This window comes from Labrus mixtus, chromosome 7 (genome assembly GCF_963584025.1).
Source record: "Labrus mixtus chromosome 7, fLabMix1.1, whole genome shotgun sequence".
In the NCBI taxonomy this organism is placed as follows: Eukaryota; Metazoa; Chordata; class Actinopteri; order Labriformes; family Labridae; genus Labrus; species Labrus mixtus.
In genome coordinates this window covers 26,657,751-26,680,849 of record NC_083618.1, presented here as the reverse complement: position 1 = coordinate 26,680,849, position 23,099 = coordinate 26,657,751, and the positions used below count along the sequence as shown (strand labels likewise).

The 23,099-nt window shown below is 41.8% G+C and overlaps 3 protein-coding genes across 3 annotated transcripts; 1 reads left to right on the top strand and 2 right to left on the bottom strand.

The window, feature by feature from the left end:
* Positions 1-574: 574 nt before the first annotated feature.
* nuf2 (UF2 component of NDC80 kinetochore complex) lies at positions 575-6,166 on the bottom strand. The gene is made up of 13 exons (XM_061041431.1): positions 5,918-6,166; positions 4,517-4,591; positions 3,856-3,932; positions 3,558-3,619; positions 3,349-3,446; positions 3,078-3,151; positions 2,692-2,785; positions 2,542-2,604; positions 2,281-2,418; positions 2,051-2,191; positions 1,148-1,323; positions 894-1,029; positions 575-812 (listed from the first exon to the last, which is right to left on the bottom strand). The coding sequence occupies exons 1-13, from the start codon at positions 6,038-6,040 to the stop codon at positions 705-707; spliced, it is 1,365 nt and encodes a 454-aa protein (XP_060897414.1). The 5' UTR covers positions 6,041-6,166; the 3' UTR covers positions 575-704.
* Positions 6,167-7,428: 1,262 nt separating this feature from the next.
* On the top strand, positions 7,429-11,865 carry ap5b1 (adaptor related protein complex 5 subunit beta 1). Its single transcript, XM_061041430.1, has 3 exons — positions 7,429-7,748; positions 7,964-8,758; positions 9,778-11,865. Exons 1-3 carry the CDS (start codon positions 7,611-7,613, stop codon positions 11,707-11,709), a joined length of 2,865 nt encoding a protein of 954 aa, XP_060897413.1. The 5' UTR covers positions 7,429-7,610; the 3' UTR covers positions 11,710-11,865.
* Positions 11,866-19,429: 7,564 nt separating this feature from the next.
* On the bottom strand, positions 19,430-22,474 carry c7h1orf50 (chromosome 7 C1orf50 homolog). The gene is made up of 5 exons (XM_061041429.1): positions 22,315-22,474; positions 21,730-21,845; positions 21,416-21,502; positions 20,432-20,563; positions 19,430-20,018 (listed from the first exon to the last, which is right to left on the bottom strand). The coding sequence occupies exons 1-5, from the start codon at positions 22,361-22,363 to the stop codon at positions 19,833-19,835; spliced, it is 570 nt and encodes a 189-aa protein (XP_060897412.1). The 5' UTR covers positions 22,364-22,474; the 3' UTR covers positions 19,430-19,832.
* Positions 22,475-23,099: the final 625 nt, after the last annotated feature.

Genomic DNA, 23,099 nt, shown 5'->3' with positions numbered 1-23,099 from the left:
ATTTATGGATACTTTTCATGACTAATTTGCAATGATGGCTGTGTTTGGACTGCTGGTCAACCTGTTTTTCTTGTAAATTTATTTTTAAATTGGTATGTTGCGTAATCCATTGCCACCTTTCCCACCAAACAACTGGAAACTGGTTTCTACCTTGGAATCTTGAAGAATTTAATCACTTCATTTTCAGCGGATTTAAAATGTGATTTGAATGACTTATTTATGAAAGACTTTGTTGTCAGTTGAAACCAGGCGGTTAATGCTCAGAGTCTCAGTCAGGGAAGATAGTTTAGAAAAGATTGTTGGTCTTTTCTTGTGATCCTCAAATAATGAAGAAATAACAATGTAGATCTTGTGCTTCTTGGGTTCCTATAGCCCGTTTAAGCACATTTTAGTTGCCTGTAGATATTTCATTTTTAAATAAAATAAAAAGACACTTACTAATTTAAAGTATTAAGTCATTTTAGATGTTTTTGCTAAGATTATGAAGGTTTTAGAAAGTATTAACTCTGAGCACAGAACAAATGTTTAGAATCTATGATCTGTACTGAAGAGTAAAGATTTATTTACATTTGAATACAACTATATTTTAAATTGTTAAATATATAGAAAAAAACATCAACAGTTTAAAACGTTAAAAAAAACACATTAAAAAGAAGTTAAAGACCACAAAGTAATATCATGAGAGAGGTCGAGGTTTAGATCTATTAAAAGTTTACAGACATCTTTGTGACGTCGAGCTTCAGGTCGACCACATGCATCTCGATCCTCCGGTGCAGCTCCTCCAACGAGGTTGACAGGGTGTCAAACAGAGCCTGCGCACAGTGAAGTGACACGTTAGTCTTAAGTATTGAATGAAACAAAAACAAAACGCGCAGAGGAGGAAGTGGTGGTACCTGAGCTTTCTTTGTCTCTTTGCTGCAGACGTCTCTCAGGCTCTGGATCTTTGCCTTCAGCTGCTGCGACTCTCCGGAGATCTCCTGGATTTTGTCAACCATATCTTCTCGTTTCTGATGGATTTGGTTACATTGCCTGGAGAACAGGAGAGGATTGTCATTGTTTTATTTTTCAGATTTATAACTGTAAATCATGCTATTGTAAAAAAAAAAAAAAAAAGGTTGTTGTGACTAATAATGTGGCATGAACATACCCCAACACGTCTTGAACGTGCTGCTCCTTTATCTCCCTCCTCTTCTGCCTGCGGATGTTCTGTTTGGACTCTTTGTCCAGCTTCATGCCCAGAGCTCGCTTCAGCTGACCCTCCTCTATGCAGAGGTTCTTCAGCTCCTTCTGCTTCTTCTCATACTGAGCTGTCAGCTCCTGGTGCTGCACACAAACACATGAGCAAGGCAAAAATAAAAACACTACTGCAAACAATTCAAGACGGCAACCTGTTCAGAAAAGCATTACTGATGGGGCTCATGTTTCTTGATCAGTCTGTGTCACAACAATACACTGATTTCTTTTTAGAAATAAAGTACATCTCTACAGGAGGCTGTATATCTTTACATGTCTGCACTTCTGATGTGTCTTTATTATTATTATCAGTGTTTCCCACAGAATGACGAGATACCTGAGTGGTGGAGTACTCGTCATACTCTTATCTTAGGGTATATATCAGGTTTGTATTTATATCAAATGTGTTTTCCTCTATAAATCAGTTTTGTTTTTGCAACAGACAACTTTAATCTGCTCAATTTACCCACACACACCCGCACAGACCCAAACACGACGACTACCTACGCCTTGCGAAGTTCCACTCGATATTCTGTTATTTATGAGTCCAGCACAGTATCAGCAGCAAGCAGCTGCACATTAACATTTTTAAGCCATGAGTTTCAGTTTTGCACGGAGACGAGAGGAGATGGAGCTCTCTCCCGTACGCGCAGCAATTTTATGAATAAATGAAAAATTAAATAAAAACAGGTCGGAAATATACCCATACATTCCACAAACTGACCCCATAGTATCTGATCAGATTGATATAGAAATTGATATGTGCCTATTATCTAACAGATTTGGTTTAGGAGACCATCAGAGTGCCTTTACTTACCTCCTCCTGTCTCTGTTTTGTCTTGTTCATGCTGCTCTCCAGGTCCTGCAGCAGATTGTACATCTGTTGTATCTCAGTGTCCGTGTGGGTCACACTCTGCACCATGCTCTGCAGCTCCACCCCGCGCTCATCTGTTTCTTTCTGGAAACAACACCGTCACAATCACATGACACAGGTGAGTGAACGATCAGTCACATACAACAAAGTGACCTGTCCTCTTTTCTACTCACAATGGAGTTCTTGATGTTCTTGACATTCTCCCTCATCTTCTCCATCTGACTCTTCAGCTCCTCTGGAGACTCCACGATCTGAGACTTAAGCTTGCCGATGTCTTCTTTCAGGTTGCTAACATCAACCTTCACCTGGGCCTGACACACACAGATGCACCCAGCAAACATCAGACGCCAGGCCACAAATTGTTTTAAATCATTTTTAACCTAAAAAGAGAGTGTTAATGGTTAGTTTAAAATATTTACAACACAGCAACCTACCAGTTTCTGAGTCTTCTCTGCAATTTTGGTTTTCCACTCTGCGAGGCTGTCATTTTTTGCATTCTGAAAGAAGAGGCATTTGTCACCCAAAGGCACGGAAACACAACAATGGTTTTAATATTTTGATGTTTTTTTTTTTTTAAAACCTACCACTTCCTGGTATTCATGCATGGTGTTGGTCTGCAGCTCAGAGAGAGCTGCTGCCAACTCATCGGCCTCGGCCTGCTGTTCAGGAGGAATGGTCCTAAACAAGCAGCAGGAAAAAGTGAATATTATTATTATTATTGAGACATTTGGCTTATGATCTTGACATAACATTGATTTCAATTGATTGCAAAATAGATTAACCTTTAATTTAAGTTTAGGGATGCAACTAAAACATTATTTTTAAAGTTACTGTCATCATCTGTAATGATACAAAATGTTAGAAAATGTGTTTGAAATTGTCTTAAAATAAAGTTTATATTCAAATTTCCTGGAGCAGCGTCATATCAAACAAGAATAAATAAATCACATGAATTTGATCAAACACTTACGTCAGCATCTCGATCTTCCTCTCTGCTTCCAAATTGCCTTTAGTGTAAGCCTGCAGCCTGTCCATATCTGCCCTCTGACAACAGACACGAACTGTTAGAATACCTGCAACTCCACATACACGCTGAAACCTGGATAAAACTGACAGCCTTGACCATGTCTTATGAGGACTAAGATAGCTCAAAGGGGCCATTATTTAAAAAAAAAAAAAATACAACTAAAAACTGACATCAATTGTAGGTTTGTGTATGTACACTTGTTAATCTAACATACAAATTTGGCCTGCTTCTCCAGGATCACGGCCCTTCTCTGCTGTCTGAAGTGAAGGAAGTTCATGATGGCGCTAAGCACAGTCAGAGTCTTCTGCTTTTCTGGAAAGAAAGAACAACAAACGTTATCCAGGTTACCTTGAGATTTTAAATTTTAGATTAGATGTCAGATGTGTGAAGATCTCTGGAGTGAAAGAAAAAAAACATTCTTACTTGGAGCGAGAAGATCATTCAGTGAAAAATCATACACCAGGCACATTGGCAGAAACTGACGCCTAGAACAAAAACCCAGTGTTGTTAAAAAAACATGAATACAGGTGAACAGTACAGTTCATGCATAATATAACGCTGAAACACGATTCTTGAGCTGGCAAAGTGTTGACATTAGAATGACAGAAATGCATCTCTCTGAATAAAAATCGTATGTTATCAGATACATCATCAAACACTTAATCCTGTGGTGGTTGGTTCATGTTGTGTAACATCCAGGAGAGACCACATGATAACTCACATGCGCATGTAGACACTCATGATAGCAGTCGCCCCCTCATGATAAGCTGGATGCTGAATGTTCTCCAACATCGGAACCTGTGGGAGAACAAAAAGGAAATCAGGCCCTTTAATGAATGAAAGTCAGCTTTTACGTCTATTTTACAGACAATGTCGTTGTATCATGTGTGTGTTATTTCCTAAAAGCCTAACCAGGGACAAGGAGCCATTGGCAAGACGTCATACATACATCGGTTGCACTTTAATTAGATGTAGCAATGCCTACATGTATTGTCCTGACAAATGAACAGAAAATAAATCAATTACAACGAAGTGTGCGACAGTGACTCATTTGTGATGTATAAATGGTACACAGGCTTAGATGTCAGACAGTCAGATAGCATTACAGTAATGTGAAGGCTTAAACAGATTTTACGCGTTACATTAAGGCTCACTGGACTTTGAATACCTCACCTTTTGTCTATTTGTGTTTTTACATTGTTTATACTCTATTAAAAATAAGTAATTGCTTCTTCTATTTTATTTGTATTTAAGTTCTTGATATTTTTGCCTTAAATTTCCTTAGTTAACCGTTTTGCACAAAAACACCAAGTCAAATTCCTTGTATATGCAAATGTACCTGGCAATAAAAAACAATTCTGATGTTAGCTGTCAGTACTTACCATCGAGTGACACTCAGGTCTGAAGCGATACAGGAGATGCAACACTCTCATGTACAAGGTTTGGACGGTCTCTGGCTGTAAGAGAGATGAAGAAAAGGCGATGTTAATGTGTTTGTAGTTTATGTGAGCACAGAGGACTGACAGCTGAAGCTCAAACATCAAACATTGAAACTGGCTGTGAGTGAGATGAGACCAACAGTAGCAGTCAGAGAGTAGGCGCAGCGGCGACAGAATAAAACTTGATTATTGACTGATCCCCTTAAGATGTTAATCAAATGTTTTTTTTGGCATGATTTAAGCAAAAATGTATCTTAAATTGAATAACTGATTGAAGCTCTCCAAGTGTGATAAGATAAGATATATTAATTTACAGGAGCAAACCTGTAGATGCCTTATAGAAGAAGTGATATGTGATTTGAAGCTTTTCTGCGTGATACCTTATTGTAAAGGTAGAGGAGGAGGAGGAAGAGGAGGAGGAGAAAGAGGAGGAAGAAGAAGAGGAGGAAGAAGAGGAGGAGGAGGAGGAAGAGGAGGAGGAGAAAGAGGAGGAAGAAGAGGAGGAAGAGGAGGAGGAGAAAGAAGAGGGGGAGGAAGAGGAGGAGGAGGAAGAAGAGGGGGAGGAGGAGGAGAGGAGGAAGAGGAGGAAGAAGAGGAGGAGGAGGAAGAGGAGGAGGAGAAAGAAGAGGGGGGGAGGAGGAGGAGAGGAGGAAGAAGAGGAGGAGAAAGAAGAGGGGGAGGAAGAGGAGGAGGAAGAGGAGGAGGAAGAAGAAGAGGAGGAGGAGGAGGAGGAGGAGGAGGAAGAAGAGGAGAGGAGGAGGAGAGGAGGAAGAAGAAGAGGAGAGGAGGAGGAAGAAGAAGAGGAGAGGAGGAGGAAGAGGAGGAAGAAGAAGAGGAGGAGGAAGAAAAAGAAGAGGAAGAAGAGGAGGAGGAAGAGGAGGAAGAAAAATAGGAGGAGGAGGAGAGGAGGAAGAGGAGGCGGAGGAAGAAAAAGAGGAGGAGGAGGAGAGGAGGAAGAGGAGGAGGAAGAGGAAGCGGAAGAGGAGAGGAGGAGGAGGAAGAGGAGTACCAATAACCGTAAACAATAACTATTGAAAAGTTGATAATTAAAATACATATTTTATGATGAAGGTTTAAAACGGTCTGATGCTCTAACAAACGTGAGAGATAATCGTTGACACGGATTGTTTAATTTCAGATTGAAATGTAAGGACTTGAACGCAACATCGTCGTAAATGTTACGTTAAAAAAAAAGTATTTGTCTTAAAACTGAATATATATTTGAACATTACCGGTTGGTGAGAAACAAAAGTTAAAGTACTCAAGATATCTTTTTAATTATTATTAATAACAATAATAATAATAATAATTGTTGCCAGTATCTGTTAGTAAAGGTAAAGTTACCTTGGGAGCAGGCGTCAGGTCGTTTTTCGTGAAGTGTTTCGCTTCTTGTCCGGTCAGAACTTCTGTTCGGTAAAAGTTCACGATAGCGTCCGCGGTATAGACAGGAAACGTGTTTTCAGACATCGTCGCAGCGTTTAGTTTCGATGGAAAAGCTGGAAAATTAGGGTACAAGATACAGAAAATGTTTTCCAATCCAGACGACGAAAAAAACAAAATTGGCGCCTTAAATCCACTTCCTTGTTGATTTCCAGACTGCGCATCTGATTGGTCACTTACTTCTTCTACTGATGTTTGACGGATGATTCAATACTTTCTACCGCCCTCTACTGCATTTACGAAGAAAAAGCTTAATTTATTTCACCTCTTAATTTAACCTTTAGACCTTTTAAAAACACAGGTTTACAAAGTGCTTTGACAAACAGCAAAAACAAGAACAAACTAAACCAAACACAGAAGAACATAAACAACAGCAAGAACATAACAAATGTAAAATACTAAAAATAATTAAATACAATTCAACAGAAAAGAACCCAAAGTGCACGATACCCAATAGACATATATAACCCGACCATCGCAAGAACCATGATAAGAACCCAGGCAACACAAGAACCCAACAACACGAGCTGAGACCAAGAGGAACCAAAGATTTAAAAAGATGTAAGAAACTATAAGAGCTAAAAGCAAATAAAAAGATAACAGCAATAAGAAGGTAAGAGCAGTAAAAGAAATAGAAACAAGTGGATAAAAAAAACTATAATATTAATTTAAAAAATAAAAGTAAATATAAATATAAGACATAAATAGACAAAGTAAGTAAGATAAGAAATTACCAAGTTAAAACATAAGAGGAGTTAAGATAAGAGCATAAAAACGAGATAAGAGCATAAATAAAGAGCATATGTATATGTATGTTCTGCTTACATACATACAACTAAATAAAATACATAAACGATTCAATAAAGCATAAAAAACAAATCAAACACAGCATTGCACAACCTCAAAACACACATGAAGCTATGTAAAAGGGATATAATCTACCATTTTCAGTCTTTGGGGGATAATAACAATGCCCCCTTTCCAGGCAATAGGTTGATGAAGACAATTAAGGAACAAAAAGCCATTATAGTTTGGTAGAGAACAGGGATAGGTCTGGTGCCCTTTTTAATTTTATGACTGTACAGAGTCAAATCTAGATTAAAATACATTTGATTAGACTGGATAAGTATAAACCTTAAATTCAGTTTTCTTAAAGGCTGTTTTAAAACTAATCGTATAATACCCTTTGCTGTCATTACATTTCCACATTTTTTGTTTTTACTTCTCCCATTAATATAGAAGTTGTATTAATTTTGTGATGTGTTTTATTGATGATGATGACCTCTTTGAGTCGTTTTAAATGTAATTGCAATGAAAAGCCTGATAAAATTAAGATTTGTGGTTGAATAACTCTGACACGCATGACTCTCGGTCCTCACTCCAAAGCAGCAGGGGGCGCTGTTGTCACTGTGCAAACATGAAATATTCACGTGACACAACCACAACAAGGAACCCATCGCTGTAGGTCCTCTGGGTTGTCTCGGATGGGGGGCTTTGTGATCATTTTAAAGTTTAAGTTTACTCTCTGTTATTACTTTTATTGAGTTGTCGATGGTGACAGTTTCCACGTCGCACAGGTTGCAAATTTTGAGCCATAATGGCGGCGAACTGGGCCGAGAGGATCTCCGTTTTCTCCAGCAGCCCGTCTCGCTTCCTCTCCGGCACAACAGCTGACGCTTTCCTTGCAGAGCTGCTCCGTGAGCTCCGAGATGACAGAGCCAGTTACAGTGTCAAAGTAAGAGGGAAATGCCCTTAACTTTACCCCCTCCCTTAAATGTGTGCCTGATGTTAATCTCCATTTTTATGTGTAGTTGTTTTTGATCTTCTCTGCAAAGCACTTTGGTCAACATTTGTTGTTTTTAAACGTGCTGAATATGAAAAAAAAAAAAGACAGGTTTTTTCTGGATGTTTATTGACCAATTGGTTCTTTCTTTTTTTACCCCATCTCAGGTCCTCCTGTTGTCCCCCATATGCGAGTACCCGACTCTGCTGTGTCCATCAGACTCAGTCGGAGAGGAGACCGCCCTGGAGCTTATGTCAGTGTTCGCTCAGTGTCCTTCCAAATATGTCCAGTTTCGTTGCCAACTCCTCCTGGCCCTTACCTCTGCGCTCATCTGTACGTCCTGCGTGAGCAATCAATCCCGTGCGTCTCAAGATTTCCTGGACCTGCTGCTCCAGGTAGCCCAGGACACCAGTGACCTTCAAGGCGATGGAGCTCTTCGGTCTTTACGGGCCGCCGCCTGCGACTGCCTGCGGGAGCTGGAGGCCTGCTCTCCAGGCCTTCTCTCCCAGCACTTGGAGCTCTTGGGCGGGCTACGTCAGCGGGAGGGCTCCAGACTCCACCAGGCCTATGCTGGACTTCACACCCTGGTGCTCAGAAATTCTGTGTATCAGCTCACCCAGGAGGCTGGAGCCGGTGCTGAACATCTCAAGGCTCTTCTGGGAGGAAACACGACCGTTGCATGGGAAGCAGAGCAGGACTCGGGCCGGACGAAAAACAAAGACTCCGCCCTCTTGGCCTCGGTCATCCTGGGGCCCATGGGTACAGTTCCTACCCTCCAGACCGGCTCGGATAGTAAGGAGTTGCGTTCGGTGCTGTCCTCTCTCCTGGAGGAGTCATACCTCCTCACTCCTATGTGCCAGGCGTCACTGCTTTACAGACTGACGGAGGTGGTTGCCATGGTCCCTGGTGTTCCTCCATCTGTATTCAGAGCTCAGCTGCTGCGACTGCTGGGCACGAGCGAGGTTTGTGTTGAAAAGAAATGAGTGAAAAAAAGGGTCTCTGATTTTTATTTAAGATTATTTTTGGTCATATTTATTCAAATCAGTATCTCAAATTCTCTGACAGTCGCTGCCTGGCTGTTGCAGACATGCAGACCTACCCCAGTTTTAACTACTTCTATTGAAAGCTGTATTCAAAGAGGTCAGCGGATTATTCTTTGCAACTATGAAATTGCCTCAGAATGATCTGCTGTTGAATTTCAAGCACCAGAGATTGACATTTCAAAACCGTGCCTCAACTTAAAACAATATTCAGTCTGCTAAGTTGGTGTATTTCATGTAAATATTTGTCTTAAAGAGCTTTAATAGCATGACAGCTTCTGTTTTGACAATACAAAATAAGAGCAGCAGCTTCCTTTTAGAGGGCAGTGAAACAAACTCCAGCTAAGATGTTCTATAATTGGCCTTTCATGGACACGCCATCTGCATCCACCGACCGACTTCATGTTGCTAATCGAGAAGAAACTCTCAAAAAGCAGAAGCAGAAGTAGGGAACGGTTAGGATGGTTAGGTTACGTTGCTGAGTTGAGTTGAGTTGTGCAACCTGTCGACTCTCAGTGGATCCTGCAAAAACATTTCTTTAGGTATTTAAAACAATCCAGCGTGTCTAAAGGAATACATTATTAAGAGATTTAATTCGATTTTTAAATTGATTGGCTAAAATGTGCAAAACCACTGTCTGACATTTTTAAGACTTAAAGATATTACTTTGCTTAAAGTATCTATTGAGCTGATTAGTCCATGAAATCTTGAAAAAAAAAATAAATAAATAAAAGCTCTCACGATGAAAAGTGCAGAAAATGACTTTTTGGTGAAAACTGTCAGATGCTTTGGGTGAAAAACATGTTGTGGTTCCTTTGGCTGTTTCATAAAATCAGAAGTGTTTTGTTAGATTAGAGAAGAAAAGAATGTAAATACATTTATGACACTAAAATAATTTCTTCCCTTCTCTGATCTTTGGTTCACCTCGCTGCTCCCTCCAGGTTTGCCTCCTTCACGCCACTCTGCTGATGAAGTGCGCGTTCACAGACAGCCTTTTCAGCGCCGAAGACGAAGCGTTCATCCTCAAGCGGCTGGTGGTTCTCTCGCAGCACCCGCTGCTGAGCACGCCCGAGAAGCTCCTCTACATGGACTGTATCCTGCACTTCCCTGAGAACCGGCCCATCGGCTGCGGCGACGGCGACGAGACCCTGCCGGTGCTGCTGACCCCCCGGCTCGCCTCGGCCCTGCTGCCCACCGTGTTTAACGACAGCGCCACCATGCTGGCTCGCCTTAACCTGCTGTCTCTGGTCTACCTGGAGGAGGGCGAGGAGGGCGAGGAGAGTTTAGGGTTGGCCTACCTTTACGAACATCTGAACTCGCTGCTGCACATCGTGGAACACGGGGGCGGCCGAGAGATGGTCGTCACCTTCTTCAGAGCCACCTTCCTCTTCCTTTTCTACTTCAGTCACTTGGAGCGCTTTGCCAACAGGCTGCTGGAGAAGTTGTGCACACTCTACTTTAGCCACACCCACCTCGCTCCACAGCTCATCAACCTGGCCGACCAGACCCAGGAGAAGCTCCCCGAGTCCAACTGGGCGCTGAGGCTCCTGAGCGCTCTCCGGGGAGTCATCACCGAGGCCCCGCTCGCCCAGCTCAACTCGCAGGACCTCAGCCAACACCTCAAAATGCTTGCCCGCGTGGCCGAAGAAGGAGAAATCCCGCAGCAGAGCACCCTCAGCTTCCTCTCCCGCATCCTCGCCCAATCGCCTGCGTCGCTTTTCATGAGCGGCGACTGGCGTCTGGGGAACAGCCTGCTGGGGATTTGTCGCCGCCTCCTCGACCACCCCAGCCTGGACTCGCTGCTCATCCCTCAGGCAGACGTCCTCCAGCATCTGGCCTGCAGCTACGGGGACACAGACATCCAGGACCACGCGCGCCTCTACTACGCCCTCCTGACCACGCTGTCCCGAGAAAAGCTGGTCAGCGTGTTGGCACAGGGTTTGACTGAGGGGGGGCGGCAGGTCAAGAAGAGAACACTGTCGTCCATTATGGCTGATAGCGAGGGGCTGACGAGCACGCTAAGCATCCACCAGACAGAGAAGGCTATAATTAAGCTGGTGGAGGCCCAATCTGAGCAACAAGAGGCAATCCAATCGGATATGGACAGCGACCAGAATCAGACAGAGAACTGTCCCAACACACTGACGGCCTACAGAGCTCAGTTTGATGAGTCCAGCGTTGCCTCTGATGTCACCTTAAACTACCTGCTGATGTGGGGAACAGACAACTCCCGCTTTGATCAGCTCTTCAGCATCCGCCTCCACTTCACCCTCACCGATAACCGCTATGAAGAGCTGAGTGATATCAGTGTCCCCTGTTTGTTCAGAGAGAGACCGGCGCCCGTTGTGAAGCTGAGACTGAAGCCGAAGCGTCCGTACCCCACCGTCCTCCGGGTCAGCGCCATCTTTACCACCCAGGACGGGCTCTCCTGGCTCACCGTCCTGCCCGATATCCACGTGGCTTTCCAACAGACCTTCTTGCCTCCACCCGTTCCCCTGGCCTGGGGACGTGGCAACAAACTGAGCTTGTTTGAAAGTTTATGGGATGAAATAAACTCTGAGAGTGGAGAGGAGGACCTACAAGACTGTGCCACCAGCCTGTTCTGCTGCCAGCTGGAGGAGGACGCTCTGGTTGCTTTGGTGAAGGAACATTTCCTTCCCTTCCTTATATCAAAGTTTGAAGAAGAAGAAGAGACCAAAGTGCTTTTCTTCCTCCCTCCTCAGTCTCACGTGCTGCTCAAAGTCAAGTCTGAGGAAGACGCTGTGCACTTCAAGATCGCAACGGACGACTGGCAGCTTCTGCCTCACATAAGTTCTTATCTGCTGACGATCACAACCTCACAAAAGAATCTCAGAGTCGACTGTGAAGCATGACACTGGCTGGTTTTTAATTAGCAGCTTACTTTTAACAAAGTCATTTAACTCCAATTGGGCTTAAAGCTTAACTGCCAAACACACATGATTGAAAATAACATTTTTGCACTTTAATTTGTTGCCAATGTAATAATAAAACCAATGCTTAAAAGCTGATGTTTTTGTTGATCATTTGCCAAATAGTTGGGGGAAAAAAACTACATTTTGGTTAGTGTATAACTTAGGGTGTCACTGATATAATATGGGTTGACCAAAATTGCTTTTCCCTTCAACAAAATAAACAGCTCAAGAGTTAAACTACAAGTTGGCAGTGGGATACATTTACCAAGAGCTGTCCTACAACAGTCAACATTTTAAACTATCATTTGAGATTTGAATATCTCAGCTTGTTTATCTTTTTTTTTTTTTTAATACTATCACTGTACACAGAGCAATAAAGGAGCAAAAGCATCCCAGGCTAAAACTTTTACAAAACAGACTCCAAAAAATGACACTTTGATCTTCATCTTACACACGTTTGTATCCCGGAGCTGATTTATCCACCACAAACAAATCAAGTGATTTAAACAGATACAAATAGGAATACTAATAGTGTACTTAAAATAATATTGAGAAAGTTGTCTGCTGGAAACATTTTACTGTCCAGTAGCTGGGAAGACCCCTCTGAGGTCCGAGTTTTTTTTGACTGTTTACTATAATCCACATTTTAAGTACGCTAAAGAAAAAAACTTTTCACCATTTAAGTGCCTGGTATTGTTTTTTTCAGCACAACCTCACTTTTATGATCAGACCATTCATTAGTACAGTATATCACCTTGAGATACTGTATCCTCACACAGGACCCAAACACACACACACACAAGAAAAAGATTGGTTTTAAGAAATTGATAATTTTTTTTATTCTGAAAAAATGAACTTCAAATCTATAAAAAAAAAAAAAAAATATCAAAAGTACATTTAGAAAAAAATGTGAATTGATTCAACTATTTACAAAAAAAAGCAGCAAGTGTTTTTATTTTTATTTTAAGGTATGCCACTACTCCAAAAAGTTCCTGCCACTGTGACATAGCTAAAATAATAATAATAATAATAATTAAAAGTAAATGAACTTTGGAACAGAGTTGAAATGTGTGTGTGTCTACAGATGCCACATCTCAAAGCAGTTCCTGTCCACTATAAGGCAGAGTGATATGTCACAGGCCTTGCACTTCCACGGTGTCGGGTTTGTCTTTTGGTCCTCTAGGCCGCAGCGATGACACTTTCTTCTTTCACACTTTCTTTCTGCGATGGGAACGGGAAGATGGTCATAGCTCCTGCTGCTGTTGCTGGGAACACCCTTCTCGTCTGTCCCACACAACTGGGCTGTCAGCTCCTCTAAGAAGTTCTTGCGTGTCATTGGCTTCACTTCTTTGGTCTTGCTGATGTCACAGTGGAGGACGTAGGCATTCGTCGTAGCACTGTCCAAAAAGTGAAGGAAGAGGGTCTGATACCAGCGAGATGTTTTGTGATGAGAGGAATAGTACTGTGTCAGTGGGTCTGAGGGGTCAACTCCCCCCATGGACTTCATCTTCTGATTATAAGCCGTGATGGGAATGGGGAAAGGAATGTCTTTCGCACTCCAGCGTCCATCTCTGCCCTTGACTTTCCTTTTGACCATCTCACCAGAGAATGCTTGGTGAAGTGTGGAGCACATGGACACCTCATGTGTGTCCATCCACTTCAGAAAAAGCAGGGGGTCCTCTCTGATCCATCTCGTCGATCCTCTCTGTGATTTGCTGTTGAGTGGACTTGCTCTTCCAGAGGGACAGCCTTTCCTGTCGTCACGGTAAGCACCGCATGCTCCAATCATGATGTCATTCAGGTCAGTAAACAGTTTGGGACTGGTATAGAAACTGTCAACATAAAGGTGATATCCAGTCCCAAGATATGATGGTGTGATCAGATCCATTACACTGTCATAGGACAACCCATTCCCACTGTGCGACTGTTCTTTCACGGTGTAACCATCGCTGGAATCAAGCAACACAAAGAGCTTGAACCCCCACTTTGGCGGCTTACCCGCCATGAATTGCGCCCGTTTTTGCTTTTGTTGCCTCCATCCGTTCATCGATTGACCAAATTGATCCGTGGGTGGTACTGTGTCTGGCGGGAAATGCGGATCTCATCCAGCAGAGGCCTGAGTCTAAACAGCTCGTCGTGCTGTGGAGTTCCCTTCTTCTTGTCGTTCTCAACATCCTCATCTGGATCGCTGAGATGACAAACGTGATGATGACAATGATAAACCGATCCCTTGCCATGATAGTGGCTGGAAAAGGCACTGAGAAGATATGGTTCCTTTTCCAGTAGTCCTGGACATTAGTCAGTGTTAGCATTGAGGTGAACAGCAGGAGACCAATGAACTTCAGCACTTCAGCAACTGAAACATCTGTCCATTGGTATTTTTTCCCCTTTGCAATATTTTTAGCTGCATTTTTGTTGGTGTTTTTGCAGAGTGTACTCAATGTGTCCAAAGAGAAGAAAAGCTGGAAAAGGTCCAGGGGGGATTGTGGTATGGTTGTATCCACCTGGACCCCGGGAGTTCTGCGTGGCTGGAATGTGGGTGTTTTGGGGCGGATATCCGGGTCCTTTTCGGTTTTCCATGCCTGTGACGAGTGGTCTGGCCGTGTTGGCTGAGCTGTTGCAGATTCTACCCGACGACGCTTTGCACTCTGTCTAACCCTCGTTGCGGGGGGGGAATGGATCTCCTTTGACGAAGCCTCATAGGATTAACATTGCTCTTTGCATCCCTAGGCAGATCATCTTCCTCTCTGTGGATGTAAAATGTCAAATGCAAAGAGAGCACTAAGCAAAGGTTTTCCATAGTAAAACAACAAAATATTTCTTCTTTTTCACGAGAACATTATTAAATAATTATTTGAACATAGAGAAAAAGTGTATGATTTAACTTAATGCAAATATTTCAACAGTACAAAATGTATTTCAACAAAGTAATGATAAAATAATAATTATAATCCATAAGACAACTTATAGAAAACACAAAGCAAAAATGTGTCTTACCTCTCCTGGAGGGGGTCAATGTTATCCACAGGATCAAGGACTTCGCCATCACTCCCAGGATCACCACGGCTGGTTGGGATAGCTGCTGCGGTCCTCGGCTGGTCATCTTCCTCTCTGTACATAAAATCAAATGTAAAAAGCTTGTTTACAAAGAGAGCACTTAGGTGGACTGAAACTTGGACAACACAGTATTTTGGACACTTTATCTTCCCACCCAAAGTACATGAATAAATACTTAAAGATCACAGACAATATATAGGCATCTCTCTCTCTCTCTATATATATATATGTGTCAGGGATGGGCAACTTCGTTCACAGCAAGGGCCACATTCATTTAATTCTCACTGCCAGAGGGCCAAATTGTAGTATACAAAAAACGATTACAGTCAATTATGTCTCAAATTTAACACATACCAGTGATCAAATATTATTATGGACATATTTCTGGTTTTCATGATTTCATGGCAGATTTTGTCATGTTTTCTTCATGTTTCCAATTCATTGATATGTAAAAATTGACCTGAGGGCCACATTGAGGGGTTGATGGGGGCTGCCAGTTGCCCACCCCTGATCTATATATATATACCGGTATATATATATATTTTTTTCTTAGGTTGAGATAATATACATTATTTGATTTAATGCTAATTTTATTTATATTTACAATTTGTACTTTACAAGAGTATCTGTTTGATATGATGCACTGTGCCTTTAAGGTTACCCATGGTTACGGTTGGATGAGTGATATTGCTTTAAGACAAGTAAGGTGTCGCTGTTGTTGTTGTTCAGTCTTGATGTCATGCTCTGTATACAGGTCGACTAAAGACAATGTTCAACAAAGCAATAATATAATATTTATAATAATCACCCATGAGACAATTTATTTAAAAAAACAAAAAAAAAACAAAGGTGTGTCTCACCTCTCTTGTAGGGGGTCAACACCATAGATTAATTCGTTTGCTTCGTCGCTGTCCTCACTCTCTGGAGCTGAAGATGAATTGCCAGAATCTTCTTCTTCTTCTCCTCCAAGTTGGCAGGACAGGTCGGTTCAGTCGTCGCTGCATTTTGATGCTTGGATGTTTTCTGTTTCCTGAAGTCAGCTGACCTGTCTGCAAACTGTTGTGTCGCTGTTGTTGTCGAAAGAAGCAACGTGTGTGTGTGTGTGTGTGTGTGTGTGTGTGTGTGTGTGTGTGTGTGGGTGGAGCCGTATAAAAGCGGGAATACTGGTGCATTCACGTGGTGTCGGACACATCGGAAAAAACAGCTTCCGAGTTGTAAAATGCACATAAAGATAAACTTTATTGATCCCCGTGGGGGAAATTTGTGCATTACAGCAGCTCCAGAAAACAGGAGAATATAATCATTAAAAAATAAAAATAGAAGTTAAAATCAAATCAAACATATTTACATCAGTTAAATAAAAAAATACAATAGTGTAAAATTACACAGTAACTACACAGGAAAGGGTTATTGTTCTTAAAAAAAACACACACAGTGTGTAGCATGAGGTGGTGATGCTGTTAAAGAGGGGTGAGAGGTGAGAGGGGTTGTCCATGATGGATGTCAGCTTCACTAGCATCCTCCTCTCACCCACCTCCTCTACAGAGTCCAGAGGACAGTCCAGGACAGAACTGGCCCTCCTGACCAGTCTGTTCAGTCTCTTCCTGTCTCTCTCTGTGCTCCCTCCTCCCCAGCAGACCACTGCATAGAAAAGTGCGGACGCCACCACAGTGTCATAAAAAGTCCGCAGCAGAGTCCTGCACACTCCAAAGGACCTCAGTCGTCTCAGCAGGTACAGTCGACATTGGCCCTTCTTGTACAGGACGTCGGTGTTGTGTGACCAGTCCAGTTTGTTGTTGAGGTGAACACCCAGGTATTTGTACGTCTCCACCCTCTCGATGTCCGAGCCCTGGATGTTCACCGGTGCAGTCTCCTGCGGAAGTCAATCACCATCTCCTTTGTCTTGCTGGCGTTGAGCTGAAGGTGGTTGAGCTCACTCCAGTCGACAAAGTCCATGATGACCTGCCTGTACTCCTGTTCGCTCCCCTTAGACACACACCCCACGATGGCTGTGTCATCGGAGAACTTCTGCAGGTGGCAGCTCCCAGAGTTGTAACAGAAGTCTGAGGTGTACAGGGTGAAGAGAAAAGGGGAGAGAACTGTCCCCTGAGGGGCCCCTGTACTGCAGACCACCATGTCAGACTCACAGTCCTGAAGCCTCACGTACTGTGGTCTGTTGGTGAGGTAGTCCGTTGTCCATGCAGCCAGGTGACAGTCCACTCCCGCCCTCTCTAGCTTCCCCCTGAGCAGTGCAGGCTGGATGGTGTTGAAGGCACTGGAGAAGTCAAAGAACAAGACCCTCACAGTGCTGCCGGTGTTCTCCAGGTGAGTCCAGGATCTCTGCAGCAGGTAGATGACGGCGTCATCCACCCCGATGTTCGGCTGGTAGGCGAACTGCAGAGGATCCAGATTTGAAGTCACCAGGGGGCGGAGGTTGTTGAGGACGATCCTCTCCATGGTCTTCATCAGGTGAGAGGTGAGGGCCACAGGTCTGAAGTGGTTAGGCTCCCTGGGGTGAGATGTCTTTGGGACTGGCACCACGCAGGACGTCTTCCACAGAGTCGGTACCCTCTCCAGTCTCAGGCTCGGGTTGAAGATGTGCAGAAGGACCTCACAGAGCTGGTCTGCACAGTCCTTCAGGAGTCTGGAGCTGATGCCGTCGGGACCTGTGGCCTTCCTCGCCTTGGTCTTCCTCAGCTGGCTTCTCACCTCATCAGCTGTTATGGAGAGGCCGTCGGAGGAGGAGGAGGAGGAAGAAGAGGAGGGGGTTGTTGGGGGGTCGTCTGGGGAGGAGGAGGAGAGGGCTGTTGAGGGGGGTGGCAGGGTACTCAGGGTACTCAGATGAACACCTACTCATGTCGGAACAACAACAACTCGGAAACTCGGAAAGCAATTAGGTGCCCGACTTGCCGTCAGAATCGTCATCAAATGGGGGGCAAATCTGTTTTCTGAATAGTTACATACCTTTTTATTAATTAGCGTATTGCACATCAACTTTTTGCTGAAATATAACTTTCCACATAACTTCTTCGTAGCGTCAACGCTGTTTTTTTGTAGTTCTTACAACATTCCCACTTTCCAAACTGACATCACGAGAACACACTGAAGTCGGAAGAACGACTTCCCAACTCGGAAACTGAGACCGACCGAGCAGCACATGAACGCAGCATTGGCTCTTTGTTTCCCCGTCGTTCAGATTGGTTCTCTGTAACCACATTGTCGGGATCTACATCAAAGTCGATGAAAACAAATGACGTAATTTGGAAATGCGGGCGTTACCGCAGACCTCAGAGGGGGTTTTAAAAAAATATATGACATAATACCGGAACAGAAGCTTAAAAAAATGTTTCCTGTAGTTCAGTATGGCATTTGTAGTTTTCGTGATTAACCCTTTCAGTCTATTGCCATAGAAGCCATTTTTGTAAATATACAAAAAGTAGTCCAATGTCATATAAGACAGTATCATTAAGTGAAATGAATGTGTACATTTTTATATTGTTTTTAGGCTGTTGTATTATTTTGTTTTCCTAGTTTTTGGATAGGTTTATTAGTGTGTGCGTGGCTGTCGCTACGTTATATACCTAACTAACCACCTTAAAGAACAGTGGGGGGTCCCCAGTTTCTGTCACCCTTATTTTGGGGGTCACGACCTGAAAAGTTTGGGAACCCCTGATTTAAAGGATTACAAATGTTTTCTTACCTCTGAAATAACTGAACTCTAGCAGTATTGCAAGAAAGATTAGTGCTGAACTGTCCACATTTTTGTGGTTTTCATTTCTGGCCCTTGTTTATTGTATGTTTCTGTCCTTGCTCCAGGTTTCTATCTGATTTCATTTGCCTGATGTATAATATTTAAATAAAATAGTCTTACTTTGTTTAACTTAGCTTCTTCTTTGACTTAAATTTGTATTTTTCTGTTGTATGTTTATCCTCTACACAAATTTTTAATAGTATTATTATATATATATTATAGTATTTAATATTTGTTGTATGTTCTGAACATAGACTGTAAAAATATTTTTTTTAATAAAGTTCTGAATGTGTCAATAAAATAAATAAATGAAAACCACCACAAAATTAAATCTGTGATTATTCTCCAAGTCTGCAGATTCAGCAGGTGGTGACGGCCAGCCCTCAGACGGTCGAATGCATCTCACAGGAACAACATGGAATCGTGTAGGCCGAAGTGTGGCACTGAACAAATAGTGAAGGCGTGCTTCAAAATTCAATTTAACTGACTACATTGGAGGTACCTTGTGAATTACTGTAGAGGAATTTATTGATTTGGGGTCATTTTAATCATTCAATTATAAGGATCTACAGTCGGGGCATGCACAACCTCCAACAAAATTAGTGAATAAAATTACTTCTGGCACACAAAACTACGTAGCCCTTGAAGCCCCGAAAAGTAAAAAAAGAAAAAATGTGCACAATTTAGATGACATCAAGTTAGTATCTTGCGGACAATATGTGTTTTGTGTTTCAAAACACAGAAGCTAAACTGGACTTTTTGGTTTTCAAGAAAACTCGACAGGGTGGTCTTAAATCTAATCCCTGTAATTAATTTAAGATCACCATTAAAACACAAGTTAAACAACTAAGATAAAAGACTAACTGACAGGAGTTTTAAAGCTTTATTTGTTGGTGTCCATTCACAGGCTTGTCCGAGAAGCCACATTTGAGATTTTCAGAAAAGCATCCTGAGATTGAAATGATGAACATCCAGCATCAGACGTTGATGTGCATACAACAAAAACTTGCAGTAATGTATTATACACCGAACTCAGTGTATGAAAGTCACCGTGTTACGTAAGTATGTTTTCACTCTGTTTCAGAGAAAGTTGTAAATGGCAAAACACAACAAATTACAGAAAGTCTAAAGGACTGTTTTGATTTCAGCGATTCCCGTCCATCGATGGCGTTGTCAGTTTGTATATTAATGTTAAGACTATAGTCAGCATCTGCATGTCCTTTAAAAAGTATTGTCCTTGTTTCCTTGTAGTCCTTTAGTCAGAGAGGCCCTTGAAGCTGGGTCCTGTGTACGGCGGTAGAGCTGTCTGCTGGCTCAAAAGTTTGTCCATGATGGCGATCTCCGAGTCCCTCTTCTCCACCTCGTCTATGGGGGTCCAGGACATGTCGTGCTGAAGTTTGAATGCACCGACAAACGTGTGAGGGCAACTTGGACCCCATTCCTTTAGAAGAGAAGGAAAAGATATTTGGTGAGAAGTCACACATGAGAACTATTTTCCTTCAGAATTCACTGACTTTCCTTTAATTATCTGACCATGAGAGACCCTCTCTTTAACTGCAAAACAAAATAAACAAACCAGTCTTATCCCTCCTGAACGGCTTGCCTTTTTGCCGCTTGCTCACCCTAACCTATCTGAGAAATAACATAGACTTTGAACACCTCTTAATCTCATATAACATTCACGTGCTCGCAGGTGTACCGTTATCTGTGCTGGTCTCAACCTGAGAGGAAGATAAGTAACAGGTACTGTGCATATGCCATACTCAGTGTAAACACAGAGTGACATAACGTCAAAGGCAGATAAAAAAAAAAAAACATCCTTGTAAATGCATCTGCACCAGTTTGTTCACTCACATTAGGAGAGATGATAGAAAAATATTTCTGTCCCGATTGCCGTTCGTAGAGGAAATACATGTTGCCTGGCTTTTTCACAATGTTACAGGCAGCATGGTGGAGGTCAGCATCTCTTTTAGCTTCTTCTAAAACCTAGAAAGAGAAGGACACAAATGTTTACTGAACAGAAAGCATGTCTTCTTTTTTCCCTACAAATAGTTTATTTCTGTAGTCTGTTTTTTCAGAATGGCTGATGATACAGATCTAAATATTATCCACTGATATTTTTAACAAGCTCTCTCTGAGACACAGTTTTATATAAAACACATCTTGTCCACCAAAATATTTATTTTATTTATTTGTTAGGGACAGTGCATATTAATGAACAGCTGTAACAATTACAGCTGTAAAAATGCCAGATTATCGTAGAAGTGCTAGTTTCCATCTGTAGATTTTTGGGTGGATTAAACTTTCAGTTGATGCATTCTGTCTTGGTGAGCTAAAATGCAACAGAAGTAAGATAAGATAATCCTTTATTTATCCCACAACGGGGAAATTTACATTGTTACAGCAGCAAAGAGCAAAGACTGCAAACAGAAAGTGAACACACTACAATTTGAATAAAAAAAGAAAAATTAAGAATGTACAAAAAAATAGATAGATACTAAAAAATAGATTTAAAAAAATAAAAAATAGATCAGCTATTTGACAAAAGTGTAGTCCGTAACATTCAGTGTAACACAGACATGCACATAAAGTGTAACATGTTATTGCACAAAGTGGTTTGATAAACATAATATAACATTAATATAACATTATTATTGCACAATGTCAGAGTGAATTGTCCAGTTGTGTGTGTGTGTGTGTGTTTTGTGATCTACTGGGAGCAGATATTGGCAAAAACAAGGTTAACAGCAAAATGTGTGTATGCTATTCATATGAAATGGTAGTGAACAATCACTATAATATTCATATGAATAGCCTGCTCAGCGTACATACTCTTACCTTTTTTGCCTGCTCCTGTAGGTATCTGATCTGATCAGCGATGACTGTGAGTCTGTTGCAAGCATTGGCTTTAATGAAATCATCTCCCTAAAAAAAAAAAAAAAAAAGATTTATATATATATTTTTTCAAAGTCAAAGTCAACTTTATTGTCAATTTCAAAATATGCCAGACATACAGTGGGATCGAAATTGCGTTTGTCTCCGTCCCGCGGTGCAATACAACCAAAATAAGGTAAAATAGATCAAATATTTTATATTTATTAACATCAGGATGTCATGTAATGATTTTTTTCCCCTTTATTCTCAGTCCATACCTTCTGAACTTGTGCAGCCAGGGACACCAGGTCCATGGGGTCTCCCACTCTGTGTGTCTGGTAGGAGCTGACCAGTTCCAGCCCGCTGGGGGCGCTGCTGCTCTCAACCAGAGTTACTAAACACACACAGGGTTACATCACAATTAAGGTTACATCACGTTAATAACAGTAACAAAAGTAATCAGCGAGGGGAATGTCACTGCAAATGTTACTACTACTACTACTACTACTACTACTAGACTGTTACTGCAGCTGCTGTAATCCCACATCCTCTGCGACTATTTTAGCTTGTAAAGGCAGACATGCCAGAGTAACATGACCTGACACCAAACTCACCATTCAAGTCATTTTAGCCTCTTGTGCTGTCGCGCCTTTACTTGAGTATAATTTTAAACAACAAAATTAATAAATTGCAGCAAAAATCCAATGCAAAAACCAGAGTTCAAATAAAATTAATAATTCACATGTTATAAGAATTGTAAGCACATACATGCATAATGACAATAATGACAACAAACGCTCAGTGTGCTGCACAGGGAGCTGTAAAGCTTTCACATTATGTTTAAAGTGAGAGTTTTATGTTACCTTTGGTGGTTTTGTCCGGCTGGTTTGGGAGGCTGACCGTCCTGTCCATGTTCTCCGACTTCAACTTTTACTTTAAAACACGACTGTCGGTCGGTTTTCACCAATTTAAACACGCTCACCCGGCTGGTTTTGTAAGCAGCAAATATTTGACAAGAGGCGTTCAAGGGGTCCTTAATCTCCGCCCCCATTCTGACAAAATGGTAGTCTTGATTTCTGCCTGGCTCATATCATAAAACAAATAGGGCAGGTTTATCTATAAGATACAGTAATAGATTGAACATACATCATCGAGAAATTAGTGTTAAAATCAACATTTGTGCTCCAAATTTTAATTTTTTAATCCACTTGCGACTTGGTTTTGTTGTCAGGCATGCCAAAAGCAGCTCAGCTTTGGTATAGAAATACTAAAAACAGAAGATGTGTCATAACTAAGAGAACAACGTGGTAGTCTTGTGAAATAGCCTAAATCATTATCAGCAAGAGAGGGTCACCTCTCCTACACTTAAAACACTTTTTCTCTCGGTTTTGTGAAATATGTAATATAACATTTACTTATTGTAACTTTCAAATGTGATAGCAACTTGATTTTTGGAAACTTTGTTTAAGATTTTTCTTTTGCTTTTAGAAATGCAGAGTTTTTTTTATTTTTATTTCTGTGCCCCTTCATATCCTGCTACCTTTAGCCTATAAGAAAATAGAGCTGCTCATTTCTCTCATGAAAATATGTGTTATAAACATGTAATAGCCCACCTGTCCATTTCAGCCTTATAACTGTATGTTGACAT

Coding starts and splice junctions, on each gene's coding strand:
- nuf2 (XM_061041431.1), bottom strand. CDS start 6,040: ATGTCTGAAAACACGTTTCCTGTCTATACCGCGGACGCTATCGTGAAC. Junction 2,786..3,077: donor AGGAAGATCGAGATGCTGAC/GTAAGTGTTTGA, acceptor CTGCTTGTTTAG/GACCATTCCTCCTGAACAGC. Junction 813..893: donor AAGAGACAAAGAAAGCTCAG/GTACCACCACTT, acceptor CACTGTGCGCAG/GCTCTGTTTGACACCCTGTC.
- ap5b1 (XM_061041430.1), top strand. CDS start 7,611: ATGGCGGCGAACTGGGCCGAGAGGATCTCCGTTTTCTCCAGCAGCCCG. Junction 7,749..7,963: donor GAGCCAGTTACAGTGTCAAA/GTAAGAGGGAAA, acceptor ACCCCATCTCAG/GTCCTCCTGTTGTCCCCCAT. Junction 8,759..9,777: donor GACTGCTGGGCACGAGCGAG/GTTTGTGTTGAA, acceptor TGCTCCCTCCAG/GTTTGCCTCCTTCACGCCAC.
- c7h1orf50 (XM_061041429.1), bottom strand. CDS start 22,363: ATGGACAGGACGGTCAGCCTCCCAAACCAGCCGGACAAAACCACCAAA. Junction 21,846..22,314: donor GCCGGACAAAACCACCAAAG/GTAACATAAAAC, acceptor GTGTGTGTTTAG/TAACTCTGGTTGAGAGCAGC. Junction 20,019..20,431: donor TTTCTATCATCTCTCCTAAT/GTGAGTGAACAA, acceptor TCTCTTCTAAAG/GAATGGGGTCCAAGTTGCCC.